Source organism: Acyrthosiphon pisum, chromosome A2 (genome assembly GCF_005508785.2).
Source record: "Acyrthosiphon pisum isolate AL4f chromosome A2, pea_aphid_22Mar2018_4r6ur, whole genome shotgun sequence".
NCBI lineage: Eukaryota > Metazoa > Arthropoda > Insecta > Hemiptera > Aphididae > Acyrthosiphon > Acyrthosiphon pisum.
This window is the reverse complement of record NC_042495.1, coordinates 32,512,354-32,526,233: the sequence shown is the minus strand read 5'-3', so window position 1 is coordinate 32,526,233 and position 13,880 is coordinate 32,512,354. Positions and strand designations below refer to the sequence as shown.

The window sequence follows — 13,880 nt, the reverse complement described above, 5'->3', positions numbered from 1 at the left end:
GTCAGTCAGACTATAATATTATTACGAAGAATATTTTTTTTTTTAAATTCCCTGGGGCTTTACCTATATTATTTAAACGACCCAAAGGTCTTTATAAACATGTTTGAAGTATATGTTACGAAGTATATTTGATGATATTTTTGTGAATAAAGTATATTTTTTACCTAATTTACATTGAACTTTATTTTAAATTTTAAATTCTTAGCTATAAAAGATAAATATTTTATACATTTTTAAGGAGGCTGCAGCCGGTTTTGACAAAAGTCAAAACTAATGTAGATTTGACCAATCTAAACATTAATTTTGTTTGTTATTGTGTAACTTTTAGACCAATAAGCTTAAGAAAACTGGAAGAATTTGGTTTGACAGATTTTAATTTTGGAAAAATGGTTGAATTTATAAACTTCTAGACTATGTTTCATAGGAATCACTTTTTTTATTTAAAATCAGATGTGCCCAAAATAAATACAAATGTAATGCAATTATTGCATGGAATTTCTAAAAAAAAAATGTTTATTTTAAGGTCATTTTAAATTGAAAATTTAAAATCGACTTCCTAAGAAACCTAGATATTTTATCAATGAATTCACACATGCATAAAAAATTTAAATCGGACATTCCGAAGTATGTGTAATTTACCACCGCTTATTGGTCTAAAATGTATGAAAAATACGTGAGCTGCAGCCCCCTTAACTACAAAATAATTTTCAAATTTTAAATTTGATAAATTTTGTCAAAATTCGAACTTAAGATGCTTATAAAAAAAAATTGTGCCTACCTATGTATTTTTAACATTTTTCAACTGGTGTTGTAACAATATATCAGGAGCCTTGTATTTAACTTTCACGCATTTTTACCCAACAAAAAAAATTTTATTGACAATTATAGAAAAAAAAAACTGAAACAATTTAAATTTGAAATTATCCGTAAACAGCTCAAAACAAGTCAAAATATTTTGAAAATGTTATGTTGTATAGAAAATGAGAATTTAAACCTTCAGTAAATACTCATGTATTTACAGTTATTTGTTTTTGAATTACAACAAAATATCAAAATTTGTAGAAATGTATTCGTAATTTGTATGTATAAATAATTGAAATTAGTTACTCGAACAGATGGGTAAAAGTAAAAAGTAGCATTAAAATCGTCACATGTATAGCCTCGTATGAAGAAATTATAGTTTAAAACAAAATACGAGGTTATTTGAAAACAATTTTAGGGGCAATAAGTCCACGGTTGTATAGATAATAACATCGTATATAATATGAGCCTTAGAAGAAACATAATAATATTAAGTTTGGTTTCAATAATCTCAAATAACATGTACAATGTGTAGTCATTCGCCACGAGATAACACAATTACAGCCATACAATTAATACATTGCTTTCACATTTAGACAGCCAACGATTAGATACTAGGTAATATATAGATTCTTTAACCTTCTAACTTCTTTATAGATTACTGTCTACTAAGAGCCTATAGGAGCCAATAACGAATAAACGGATTTTATCATAATATATTATTATACGATGTAACAATCGTCTAATCTGTACAGTCGTGTTCGACATTGTCGAAATCGACAGTGTTCAAATCGTTAATTTAACGAAAAAAAAATATTGTTTTCAACACTTCAGCTGCGACCAGCAGCTGCTCAAACACGCAGTGTGGTGGGTCTTTTCGAGGGGTTCACGAGCAGAGCAGGGTGTTATCCGAGTGGTATTATCATAATACCGATCGTAACATTTTAACAACGAGGCATTTCGGATGTGTGGCCTCGGGGTTATTGCCAGAGGGTCGGAGGGTTTTGTGTCATCTTCGAACACATGTGTGCTGCGCGTGTATGTGAGATCGTACGTAGTGTCCGTGCGTGTGCGTGAGAGTGTACGAGTGTGCGTGCGTGTGCGTGTGCCTATAATCAATAATTTTAGTCGTATAGAATACGCGTTTGTTTGGATACAGTGTGTGGCGTGTGAGAGAGAGACAGAGAAAAAACTAAGGGCAAAGAATATTATTATATCTTCTTTACCAAGGTTATAGAGTGTTGTACAGGTACAAAGTATACAGTGCTACACCCAAATACTACCTAACATAATTGTATAAAATATTATTATATTATATTATAATGATGTTAAAATAATATAATATAATAATAGAAGATGACTCTGCATCTAGTAAGAGCAAAACATAGTAATAGTTACCTACCCAATGTTCAGTAGTACAGGTATATTTTAGTTAGCTTTAATATTAGAGTGTATTTTAAAGGTACAACAGTAACTGTGTTCCTTAAGATATAACTTTAAAATAGGATAAGATGTGAATTTACTCCATGACTTATCTCCATGGTACATTTCATTTTCCGTCGCATTTGTTTACTATGAGCTCCTGTTTGTAAGACGGAACACGAAAATAAGTAATAATAAATAAGTAATAACCATGTGCTGGCATGACGTCCTTATAAAATTTACTCTTGATTCAATCATTAATACTAGAAAACTGTAACTCTAGGTCTTCGAAAATAATGTTCAAACAGTTTGAAAACTCATAAAAACTTAATAAGCCGAGTAACTTTCGGGAATCGTTTATCAAATGTAATAATTGGTTATTGAGAACAAATAAATTCAGATAACCATTTGTTAGGTTATCAAAATATAAGCGTCTGTTACACATCAATAATTTAGAACGATTTTTTTAAGCTAATATCGTAAAATAATAATAATTGGTCGATTTTGTTGTGTTTCATATTTGAATAATAAGAATAATAGAACAATATTTTAAACACAGTTAAAAATAATATATAGGCACTATCACAATATAAAATACTCATAACTCGCGTTAAAATTAAAATATAATAAAAAGCCCATGAGGTTGTCTAGATAATAATCTTACCTTTAGATTTTATAAGAGGTCAATTCGCTCTAATTTTTAAACTAACGGAGCTACACGTGTTCTGCTGAGCGTACAATTTGCTATGTTACGCACTTGTAAGACGGAGCCAACCCATGCGGGTATCACGTCCTCTTAAGCAAAATATTCAGTAAAATTTGTTCTTCAAAAGTCAGCAGAATAGAACAGTTATGATAGTCTATCATAAACTATAGTACCTAATAACAGCTATTACGATTTCCAAGATTGCCACTAATTATTATTAGCTAAAGTGAGGTATAGTGAACTATAAGTCAGATTTTAAACTTCTAAAACCAAGATAGTAAATCGTCTATCGGGTCTATTGGTTATATAATATTAACTATATTATTTGATTTTTCTTGTCTAATAATTGAATCGGTCATTTCAATAACGACATAAGTCACCGATTTTTCAATATTGACTTTTTGTCAAATTTGATAATAATACACGTGGTTACGTATTCTGTGTAAAAACTACATATTATGTCAGATTAATATTTAATAGACAATTTACTACGATAAACTATAACCACTGCAATAACTACTCAAGTCATTGACTTGTGTAGTTTTTGCTGCCATTCATAAAAGTTAAGTTGTTGTTTGTTTTAGAAAAAATATGTATTTCATCTTGTGTAATATTATTATAATAGTAATAAAACTACTAACACTTCGATGGTTATCTATTTCATTTTATTAATTTGACTTAGATTGTATATTATGAATATTCCCTGCAAAAACAACGCAAGTCAAATATGTTTTATCTCAATTTGATGCATTTTGATAAAAGTTGGACTATTTAAAACAATGGATTATGAATATCAGAAACCATAAAAATAAATTAGTAAATAGGTGTTAATGCATAAAAAGTTGAATTTTTGGAGTAGTAAAGTTTTTTTTAGTTCCTGTAAAGTTTAAATTTAATGACTTATGTCGTTATTGAAATGACTGATTCAATTGATAAGGAGCCAAGGGAAGTATCTAATATAAATATATACAACATAAGTTTTAAAATACAAAACGTACGATTTGAAATAGTGGTTCCTCTAATGATCTAGATGTGCAATAAGGAAAGATTTTCTGATAATCATATTTTAAAGAGGTGGTTAAACAGTCATCTTAAGATTCACGGTAGAAATTGAAACTTTTTTATGTTTGTTATATACGTGAATTAATTCACAAAGCTAGGTACAATTGCGTCGATTTGTCCGTAAAAATAAAATGAAATAAATTTAAATAAAAAAACCTATGTTACATTGACTGACTGGCCTGTGATCATGTTGTTGATAATACATTATAGACCTAAGCAAATACTATACCATGTGTCAGAAAAGGGTACACTTAATCACTCATTACCCAGTAAATATTTTACTATTCTGTTTATGGGATATTTAACTAAACTAAAGGATTATAGATTCCTATTCCTAATTTTTTCAAGTCAAATATTTTGAGAATGTGCAATACAACTTAATTTATTATTTGAAAATTGTAACCCCTATATTTTGAATATCATTTTTGGATTGGTTGATTTTTTTCAAGTAATTTTGATCCACCAACACGAATTCTAAACCCAAAATTGGCGGAAACAGAATTGAAACACTTTTAAAGAGTAATATAAAGTTGTTGCGTGCACCCGACTTACAGGAGATGGTGACAGGATAGGATGATGGTAGAAGCGTCAAATGATCAACAATTTGTGGGTTGATGTATTATTTATTTACTATTGTAAAATATAAGCCAAGTTAAATTTAAAATACTATTAGATTATTCGAATTAACGAAGAAAAACCAATGTCTTAGAAAATAAGCGATTGCTCGAATATTCTCCAAGTCCTGTAATACGTCGTCAACGAAAATAATCTAAGTCGTAATTCAAAAATGTGATAGTTAAAAATGAAGAGGTACTACAGAAGTGTGTACGTACGGTGGCTAAATCACGTCTGAATAATGGGCCGCTCCCAGGGCTCCTATATAGTCCTATCCCATCTCTTACCAGATCCCTGGCGGACTACGTCGTTGGTTCTCACAGTCCAGGGGGCCTTCTACAAGATGTGCCTTTGGTCGGTGCGGGGTGTCGTAAAATGACCAAGTATACCCGCGGCCGTCTTGTCACAGTGCCAATATCTAATTCGTAGAATCTACTGTGCTCCGAGGAGTTCTCACAGATATCTTAAAGGTTCGGTTTTGTCATCTGGCCGTTGGAAAACGCCGAGACTTTTGCTAACGTTTATAGTATTGCTCCCCCAAGGTTTTATGTACAGCGGTGACATCATCTAACTATTTACGTGTTACCGTAGTACATCCGATGCTGTGTAGTATGACCATGTGTAGGGGTGGAGTAGAGGGATCCGTACGTAGCAAAGTATAGGTACCTTGTTTTCGCGGACAAACGGTATATGACAATATGGGACATCTAGTGTTAAAAATCGTGACATTTGTAAGCCCCCTGAGCAGTAAACGAATAACGACCGCACTTTAGGATTCTTATATAGGTACGTCATAATAGCGCATTTGAGAATTTTCAGCGGGCTAGTTAGTTTTCAATAATTATCAATTTTCGTCCCGTATTGTCATGTATAATTATATGGCTTAAGTGGTTAAATAGTTAAAAGTACATTTTATGGACCAAAAGGATATTCCCCACTCATTACATTACGAATTAAATCTGTTACTGTCGGGACTGTTAAAAATATTTATTTTATAGTCTCCATAACAAGTTAATAACATATTATATTATTATTTCATATATTGTAATCAAATTGGTGTTTCCCAAGGTCGTATAAGATTAATCTCCGCGACATTGCAGCCAACTACTTCATTTTTCAAATTTTTATAGTGATACACCGCTTTATATTTTCCATAAAAATATACTTTGGGGACGTTCAAATCTTCAAATTTCTTCATATCAATTCCTGGTGTAACATATATGCCCTGTAAACATTTAGAAAACAAAATTGTCACAAATGCATAAGTAGGTAGGGGTGACTGGTTAAAATTGCAATACGTTATGATTATAACACGGTCAATTTCTAGATTATGTTTGATTATGTTAGAAAGCTTTGTCTATGTAATATTTTTTTGATGATGACCTTTAAAATTGTACTCCTACAGCGGGTACAATTGCAACATTTGGATTTTTTTTTTTATTCTCATTTACGCGACAAGGTCTATACTCATTTATATATAATAGGAACATGTTACACAACAGAATAAAAATGTAATCAAAGAAAAACCGTTATAATCCTAATAGATCGTTCATAAAATTGTTACAATTGTACCCAGTCTCATATAATACTTTGATACCTCATATTCCAAAGCGACAGCGAACACATCACATCACTGTTTTCATTAACACATGAAAAAGCATTTGACTCAAATAGTATTCGATGGTGACGCGACAAAAGGGTCTAAGCGTCTAAGTTTTCAGGAGAGCCAAAAAACTTTTTTTCGGGATTTAATTTTTGTTTTTCTAGATATTATGCAATAACTTTTTACAGTAAAAACAGGGAATTTTTTCACTGAATAATTTCTTTTTTGTATTTATGTCCCTAATGTGTATATGTAACCTATATATTTTAGATTCTGAGTGAAACGATGAATGTATTGATTTTACAATGATATGTGTTTTTTTTTATTTATTTTTTTTTTTGTGCTTCGATTTTCTTCAGCATTATCTTTTCTGATAGGAAAGTGAATCTAGTTGGTACTTTGGGGGATCAAAAAATTCCAGTAATTTTCAAAAGTGCCGTGAAAAAGGAAAGAAAAATTAAGGAAAAATGGAAATTTTAGTTTTTGGTTTAACTCTAAAACAAATGACCGTAGATACATGACATTTTTACTGAATGTTTATATTAGCATTGTCTGTACACCATGCCTTTTTTTTTAAATATTTTGACTTATTTTGAGCTGATTAGGGACTTTTCAGTTTTCAATTTTATTAGTTTGTTATTCTATAGATATCAATAACATTTTATTTGTTGGGTACAAAAGCTTAAAAAAATTTAATAGAAGGCTCCTAATATATTGTTTCAAAGACGGATAAAACATATTATAAATCCATAGTCACAATTTTTTTTTATGCATTTAAAGTCAAATATTGACAAAATACATAAAATTCACTAAAATATGCAAATTATTTTGAGTTGGAAATTCATGAAAAATGTTCTTTTTAAGTCTAAGGTTTAAAAACGTAACACAAGATTCCTCATAAGTTTGTCTACCTTTTTCAAAAAAAAAAAATTCTACAAAAAAGTCAAATTAAATCGAATTTTATATTTTTATTTTCTTTACACCATACAATTTTGAAAATATTTTGACTCTTTTTGAACTGTTTACGAACATTGTCAGATTTCAATATTTTTAGCTTTATTTTCTATACATTTTTTAGATAAATTTAAGAAGTTTTTACTTTTGACCCCCCAAAGTACCAACTAGATTCACTTTCCTATCAGAAAAGATACTGTTGAAGAGAATCTAAGCATTTTTACTGTCCTAAAAGGTGATGACAATGATTTAATTTTTGTTTTTCTAGTTATTAAGCAATAACTTTTTACAGTAAGAACAGGGAATTTTTTCATTGAATAATTTTGTTTTGTTTTTATATCCTTAATGTTTATATGTACATTGTACCTATATTATATCTTAGATTCTGCGTGGAACGATGAATGTATTGATTTTACAATGATGTGTGTTTTTATTTTTTTTTGTGTTGTCATCACCTTTCAGGACAGTAAAAGTGCTTCGATTTTCTTCAACAGTATCTTTTCTGATAGGAAAGTGAATCTATTTGGTACTTCGGGGGGTCAAAAGTAAAAACTTCCCAGTAGTTTTCAAAAGCACCGTGAAAAACAAAAGAAAAATCGGGAATTTTTATACAAAATCTGTTTTCGAAAAAATCGATTTTGGTTTTTGGTGCAACTCTTAAACTCTTAATGTAGGTACATGAAATTTTGACTGAATGTTTATATTATGATTTTCTATGCACCATGCTTTTTTTAAAAATGTTTTGACTTATTTTGAGCTGTTTAGGGACATTTTCAGTTTCCAATTTTTTTATTTTTTTAATCTATAAATATCAATAAAATTGTATATGTTGGTTAAAAAAGCGTGAAAATTTAATGCATGGCCCCTTATATATTGTTACAACAGCAGTTGAAAAACATTGAAAATACATTGCACAATTTTTTTTTATAAGTATTTAAAGTTCTAATTTACAAAATATATCAATTTTAAAATTTAATAATTGTTTTTAGTTAAAAATGTATAAAATATTCAAATTTTATAGCGAAGGATTAAAAATTTAAAACAAGGTCCCACGTAAATAGGTTCTATATAAATTACTTTATTCACAATAATATCATCAAATATACTTAGTAATATCATTGGCTGACTGACCGTTTTCGCTCAGAACCGTTTTTCTAATACAATGATATTATATCATTGAATTCAAATTTAACACCATCCATTACAGTGACTCATTTGTAACTTACTGTACAGCTGAGCGACATCCACTTACCCACCTTTTTTAATTATCTATTGGTTATTATTTACGTGTATACGGAAATTTGAATAAATTCGTTAATTAATTTTGACACTTATGCTCTTTATTTTTTTACTATATTTATCTACGGCTTTATCTATGTCCTATTTTTTTTTACTTTTTTTACCTGATGGTTCTAATACATTTATCCCCATTATATTATTATATTTTTTACTGATAACTATTTTTATTTGAGACCAATAAAATAATATTATATTACATTTTCTTCAAAATAAGATTTAGGTACACAAATATTTTCTGCAAAAATAAAAATATGAAACTTTATTAAAATAACATAACGAGTATAATGACAAATAATGATATTATTCTTCAATAAAATATAATTATTTAAGACGTTTATTTTAATTAGATAAAATGGTCTTAATGAGTTGTATATTAAGATAAATAACTTTTCTATAAATAATTAAAGATCAATGTAAAATAATGTATTGCCAAACAAAAATCGGCTAGTGCATTAATTTGTATATACCCAATACCTATGATACAACATTCCTTACTGGTACAAAATATTTTGCATAAAAGTGAACTCACCTACCCGACTAACATAAATAATTGGTTTGGCCAATTCTGATCAAAATATGTTTAAGGGCCCGTTTTACAATCATAGTTTAAACCTCGGTTACGCTTATCCCACTGATTTTACCGGCCGAATTCCACGGTTTAACCTTAGTTTAACTACTGTATAACGGGCCCTTAGTCTTCGATTATAAATTAAGATAATAATATTATTGTAAATCCATGTCAGTTGTACACGACTTGTACTATAATCTTATCATATCTTAGAAATATCAGTTATACGCACGGCTATAGATAGTATGGTTGCCCATCGTCGTATGATTCCCATACTTGAAAAGTGTCTATCGAAATGAATCTCTATAATCAGTATTAAAGTTAAATTAAACAGCCGGAGACTTAAGCACTAGCGCTTATATGTCATTAGTGGCTATCACGAAACTACAATTTACATTTGAAAGGTAATTGCATTTAGAGTCACTACAACAAATAAGCGCTAGAGCCCTAAGCTGTTTAATACTGATAATGGAGATTCATTTCGGTAGACACTTTTCTAAATTCGTTGGGCAACCATACTATCTTTAATCGTGGTTGTACGAAAAGTTCGGATACAAGCACCTCGTAATTTCCATAAACGTCGCTTGTCCCCTAAAAAATTATACTAATGTCGATAATTCCCTATTATTTTCGTTTAGACCCGTTATTTTAGAAGACAAAATATAAAGTGTCGCTTAGACCCTTTTGCCGTGTCACCATCGAATTATAATAATTATTAAAAAGTTAAAAGAAATAGACTTTGATGACAATCCCTTAAATTTATACTAGTTATCTGAGTAATAGACAACATAGGGTGTCACATTATAGTAGCTATTGTTGTGTCGGCAATTATGGAGTCATACGAGGTACTTCACTAGGCCCTATATTATTCTTAATTTATATTAACTCAACACCGGCGTCATTATTTAAAGGTAGGTTATTCATGTTTGCTGATGATATAGCACTAGTTAATGTCGATGATAATCGAGAAGAATTAAAACAAGGTTTTGAAGGTGCACCTAATCCATGGATTATCTATAATTGAATGGAAATAGTATATTGTGTGGCAAGGGCGGGAAGTGAGCCACCCATACTATTTTTTGTCACACCCCTGCGTTCATGGAAAAGGTTATGCAGGGATCTATGCAACAATTATAGACTATTCTACAAAATATGTTTAAATGTTTATGCGTCGTGCAAGGAGGTTATACTATAAATTTAAGATGTAACCAAAAGTTTATGTTTTGCAAGGACCGTGGTAGGTACTAGGTATACATTTTAGTTTCTAGTTGTGCAGGGGATACGCGCCCGGCGGCTGGCAATTTTGGGGATTTCTTCTTTTCCGCCCGGCACTTTTGGGGATTTCCTCTTTTCCGCCCGCTGGACGAAAAAAGGTTGCTTTCGAACGCTTCAACCGTGGTCGAAAACCAAACTTTCGGTGCAGGCGTGACAAAAAAAATGTTTTATCCCTTAACATAATTAAATCAATATGCATGCCAATAGTCACAAGTCGTTCTCAGCTGCTTGATGGATCCAACTTTTTACCTACTACATAAATGTAATACTAATTCAACCAGTTGCAACTGTAAACCAATTAATATGGTATTATCATTCGAATATTTAGGAATAACGATAGATTTCGATCTGAAATTGTCAAATCATATACAGAATGTTGAAAACACAATGAGAAGTTTAACTACTCGCTGTTTTACAACATTTGTTTTCTTAATTGAAAATTATAAGACGAGTACTTATGGCTTTATGTAATTAAATTATATTATATGGTATAACATGCTACGGAGGTACAAATAGAGCAGACATAAATACAGTATGACCAAAGAAAATATAAGAAAAGTAGCTCACTCTCTTCCGTTGACGTATACCCATCAGTCGAGTTATTTAGCCACACAAACATAGGTACTACCTAAATATAAATTGAACATTAAAAAAATTCTCATAAGATCCATACAAAGGCGCACACTCAATGATATAGAAATAATAGATAAGAGGACAGGAAAGTATATAAAATCACATAGTGCCACATAAACCAGTTTAAGAAGTTCTCCCGATTACATGGTACCTATCTATGTTCAACAATTTGATAAATTATGTAAAGAGTCAAAGTTATACAACGTTTAAGTTAAAATCAGAAAATCAGTCTAATAAAACCAATAAAAATTATACAAAAAAAATAATTAGAAAAGTAGTTAATGACCTTGATGATAATATGTGTATCAATCAAATTATAAAAAGTGGATGTGTATTATGTATAAATATAAATAATTAGGGAACATTGGTATAATGTAAATACAATTTAACATTTAACATTCAATCAATACTATTGTATATCTAGAAAATTCAGTGAACTTTTTAACTATATTAGTAATGTTATATAATATTATTATATTCATTAATCTTATATATTTATCTATAGGAACTCCGTATGCCAGATACAAGCTCAGCTCAGTTGGTATACGTACGTATCAGCTTTTAATATTAGGATTGTTATTATTGTATTATAATTGAATTATACTGAAATAAAATTAATAAAAAAAATAAAAAAAATAATAAAATTATAAAACTGCTTTGAATGTTTTTATACATTACCACTGGAAGTGGACATTTAAAAGTTGGAATGTTGAAACCCTCCTTAAACGGCTTAAATGCATTTCCAGAGAAATATTTTAAGCTACTGCATGCCTTTTTTGCATTGATAATATATACATTTGGCACCCATCCACCAGTTGAACCCCAAGATGATAAGTTTAAATCAAGCTAAAAATAAATAAAATATTACTTTAGTTAAGATGATTACAAACTTTAGAATTCATGTAGAAATTAAAACTACTAACTCACAGATTATAACTATAATAATGAAATTATTATGTTCACTAGGAACTGGCAACTTCAGTCACTTATTTCGTGATAAATATATAATTACAATTATGACTTATATAATTTGTGAGTTACGAGGAAAAAAAATAAATAAAAAGGTTCTAAAACTTTTATGTCGTTAATTATTTTCTATTAATCCAGTTAATTGCAGATACGAATTAGTTGTATGGATCATTAAATTAAATTTTTATGAAAATAAAATATGCAGTCCTAGTCCGTATAATCTAACTAATGGAGCAGCTAGGTCTTTGTAATTATGGTAACCTAACCTACCAAGTACTACTAGGTATAGTATTACTGTGAAATTTCCATACTATAATAATTATAATGAACTTTGAAGAAAAATTATAATGATGTTTGACGTTTTCGGGAATTCGTTGATTATGAATCACTCAGGACTTATTCTATTATAAATTACTGAATCTGTTTAACTGATTTATCAATAGAAATATTTTTTTTCATTTTTTCATTGATCATAATAATATGAAAGTTTCAGTGTATTATACAACTCTTAAATTAATCATTATACGTATAACATGTACTTACTGTAAGCGTATCATCGAAAGGTATCAAAAATGTCGTATTGCCTGTTAACTCCGTTTTACTTGATGTCTTTTTACTTAAATACCAATTGAATTGAATTGGATGGTTTTTTGTTTTTTCACACGGATACATTTTATCATATACCAATTTATATTCTCCCTGTAATAAGAGTAATATATATATATATTATATAGTTAAACTTACGAAGATTTCTCAAATATAAATTATGCCAATTAACGTAACCATCAAAAAAATTATTTAAGTTTAATAAATCAAGCCGACTATTAATTTACCAGAGGCAAGTTTGGCATAAAAATGTTTTTAGATTGAGACAATGAGAAAAATAAAATAAGTCCCAACTTTTTGATCATAATTTTACTAATGATTTCAACAGCTGTAGAATGGCCCAGATTTAAAAAGTTTTCAAAAGTAAGAGCAAATAACAGCCATTAGTTATAAAATATATTGATATGTTTAGATGGATTGAAATGCTTGAGCTGTAACCTCTAAATATTGCTGATAACATTTATATAAATATATTCAACAGGAAAACTGTGATTAAATAGTCCCGGAAATTATAAATTTACATATTTGAATAAATAGCACAAATACAGAAATACAAATTACTTGTGATTCAATTTTTACTAATAACAATACCTAGTTATATAATAGTATAATGAAAAAAAGAAAAATGTATACCTATAGGCTATATTATTATATATCAGAGGTGGCCAAACCTTGACTTGCCTAATACACTTAAGCAAATTTCGTCTTAAAATATTCAGGTACTACTATAATAATAATAGCTACCTACAGTGGCGTAGCCGTGGGTGGGGCTGAGGAGGCTGCAGCCCTCCCCCTTCCGAAATGTTAAGTAAATTTAAAAATTATTTTAATGGTCTATGATAGTTGGTCAAAAAGTCTTACATTGTATTTATAATATTTAAACATTTACTATAAGTATTAACACTTTTCAGCTATTTATCTGTGCTAGTACGTATTTAATGTATAAAAGTGTAAAAGTTGATCAGCACCCCCGAGATAAATCTTGGCTACGCCAGTGGGTACCTACCTAGGCATTAATTATTCCTTTTCACGTCCTTCGTATTTTTTGTCATTATATTGTGACGCTTTCGTCACTCTCTTATCGCTGTTCACCAATTTAGACGTTTGAAAACTTATTATTTTATGTTTTACTCAAATAAAATATACTTTATTTTTTAATTATTATTTATTAATATATCAACAATACTTTTACTTTAAAAGAAAATGTGAAAAAAATGTTTAATATTGTTTGAATTATCAACTGATGAATGAAAATAATACTATACCTATAAATTGTTTGTATTAAATAAAAATATAAAAGGCTATTTCTTTAATCGTAACAAAATTATAAGATTAAAAACAGTTTGATAATTGGTCAAGTATTTCTA

At 29.3% G+C, this 13,880-nt stretch overlaps 1 protein-coding gene across 1 annotated transcript; it reads right to left on the bottom strand.

Annotated features, from left to right (window-relative positions):
- Positions 1-5,184: 5,184 nt before the first annotated feature.
- LOC107884203 lies at positions 5,185-12,608 on the bottom strand. The gene is made up of 3 exons (XM_029490590.1): positions 12,451-12,608; positions 11,617-11,784; positions 5,185-5,831 (listed from the first exon to the last, which is right to left on the bottom strand). Exons 1-3 carry the CDS (start codon positions 12,577-12,579, stop codon positions 5,655-5,657), a joined length of 474 nt encoding a protein of 157 aa, XP_029346450.1. The 5' UTR covers positions 12,580-12,608; the 3' UTR covers positions 5,185-5,654.
- Positions 12,609-13,880: the final 1,272 nt, after the last annotated feature.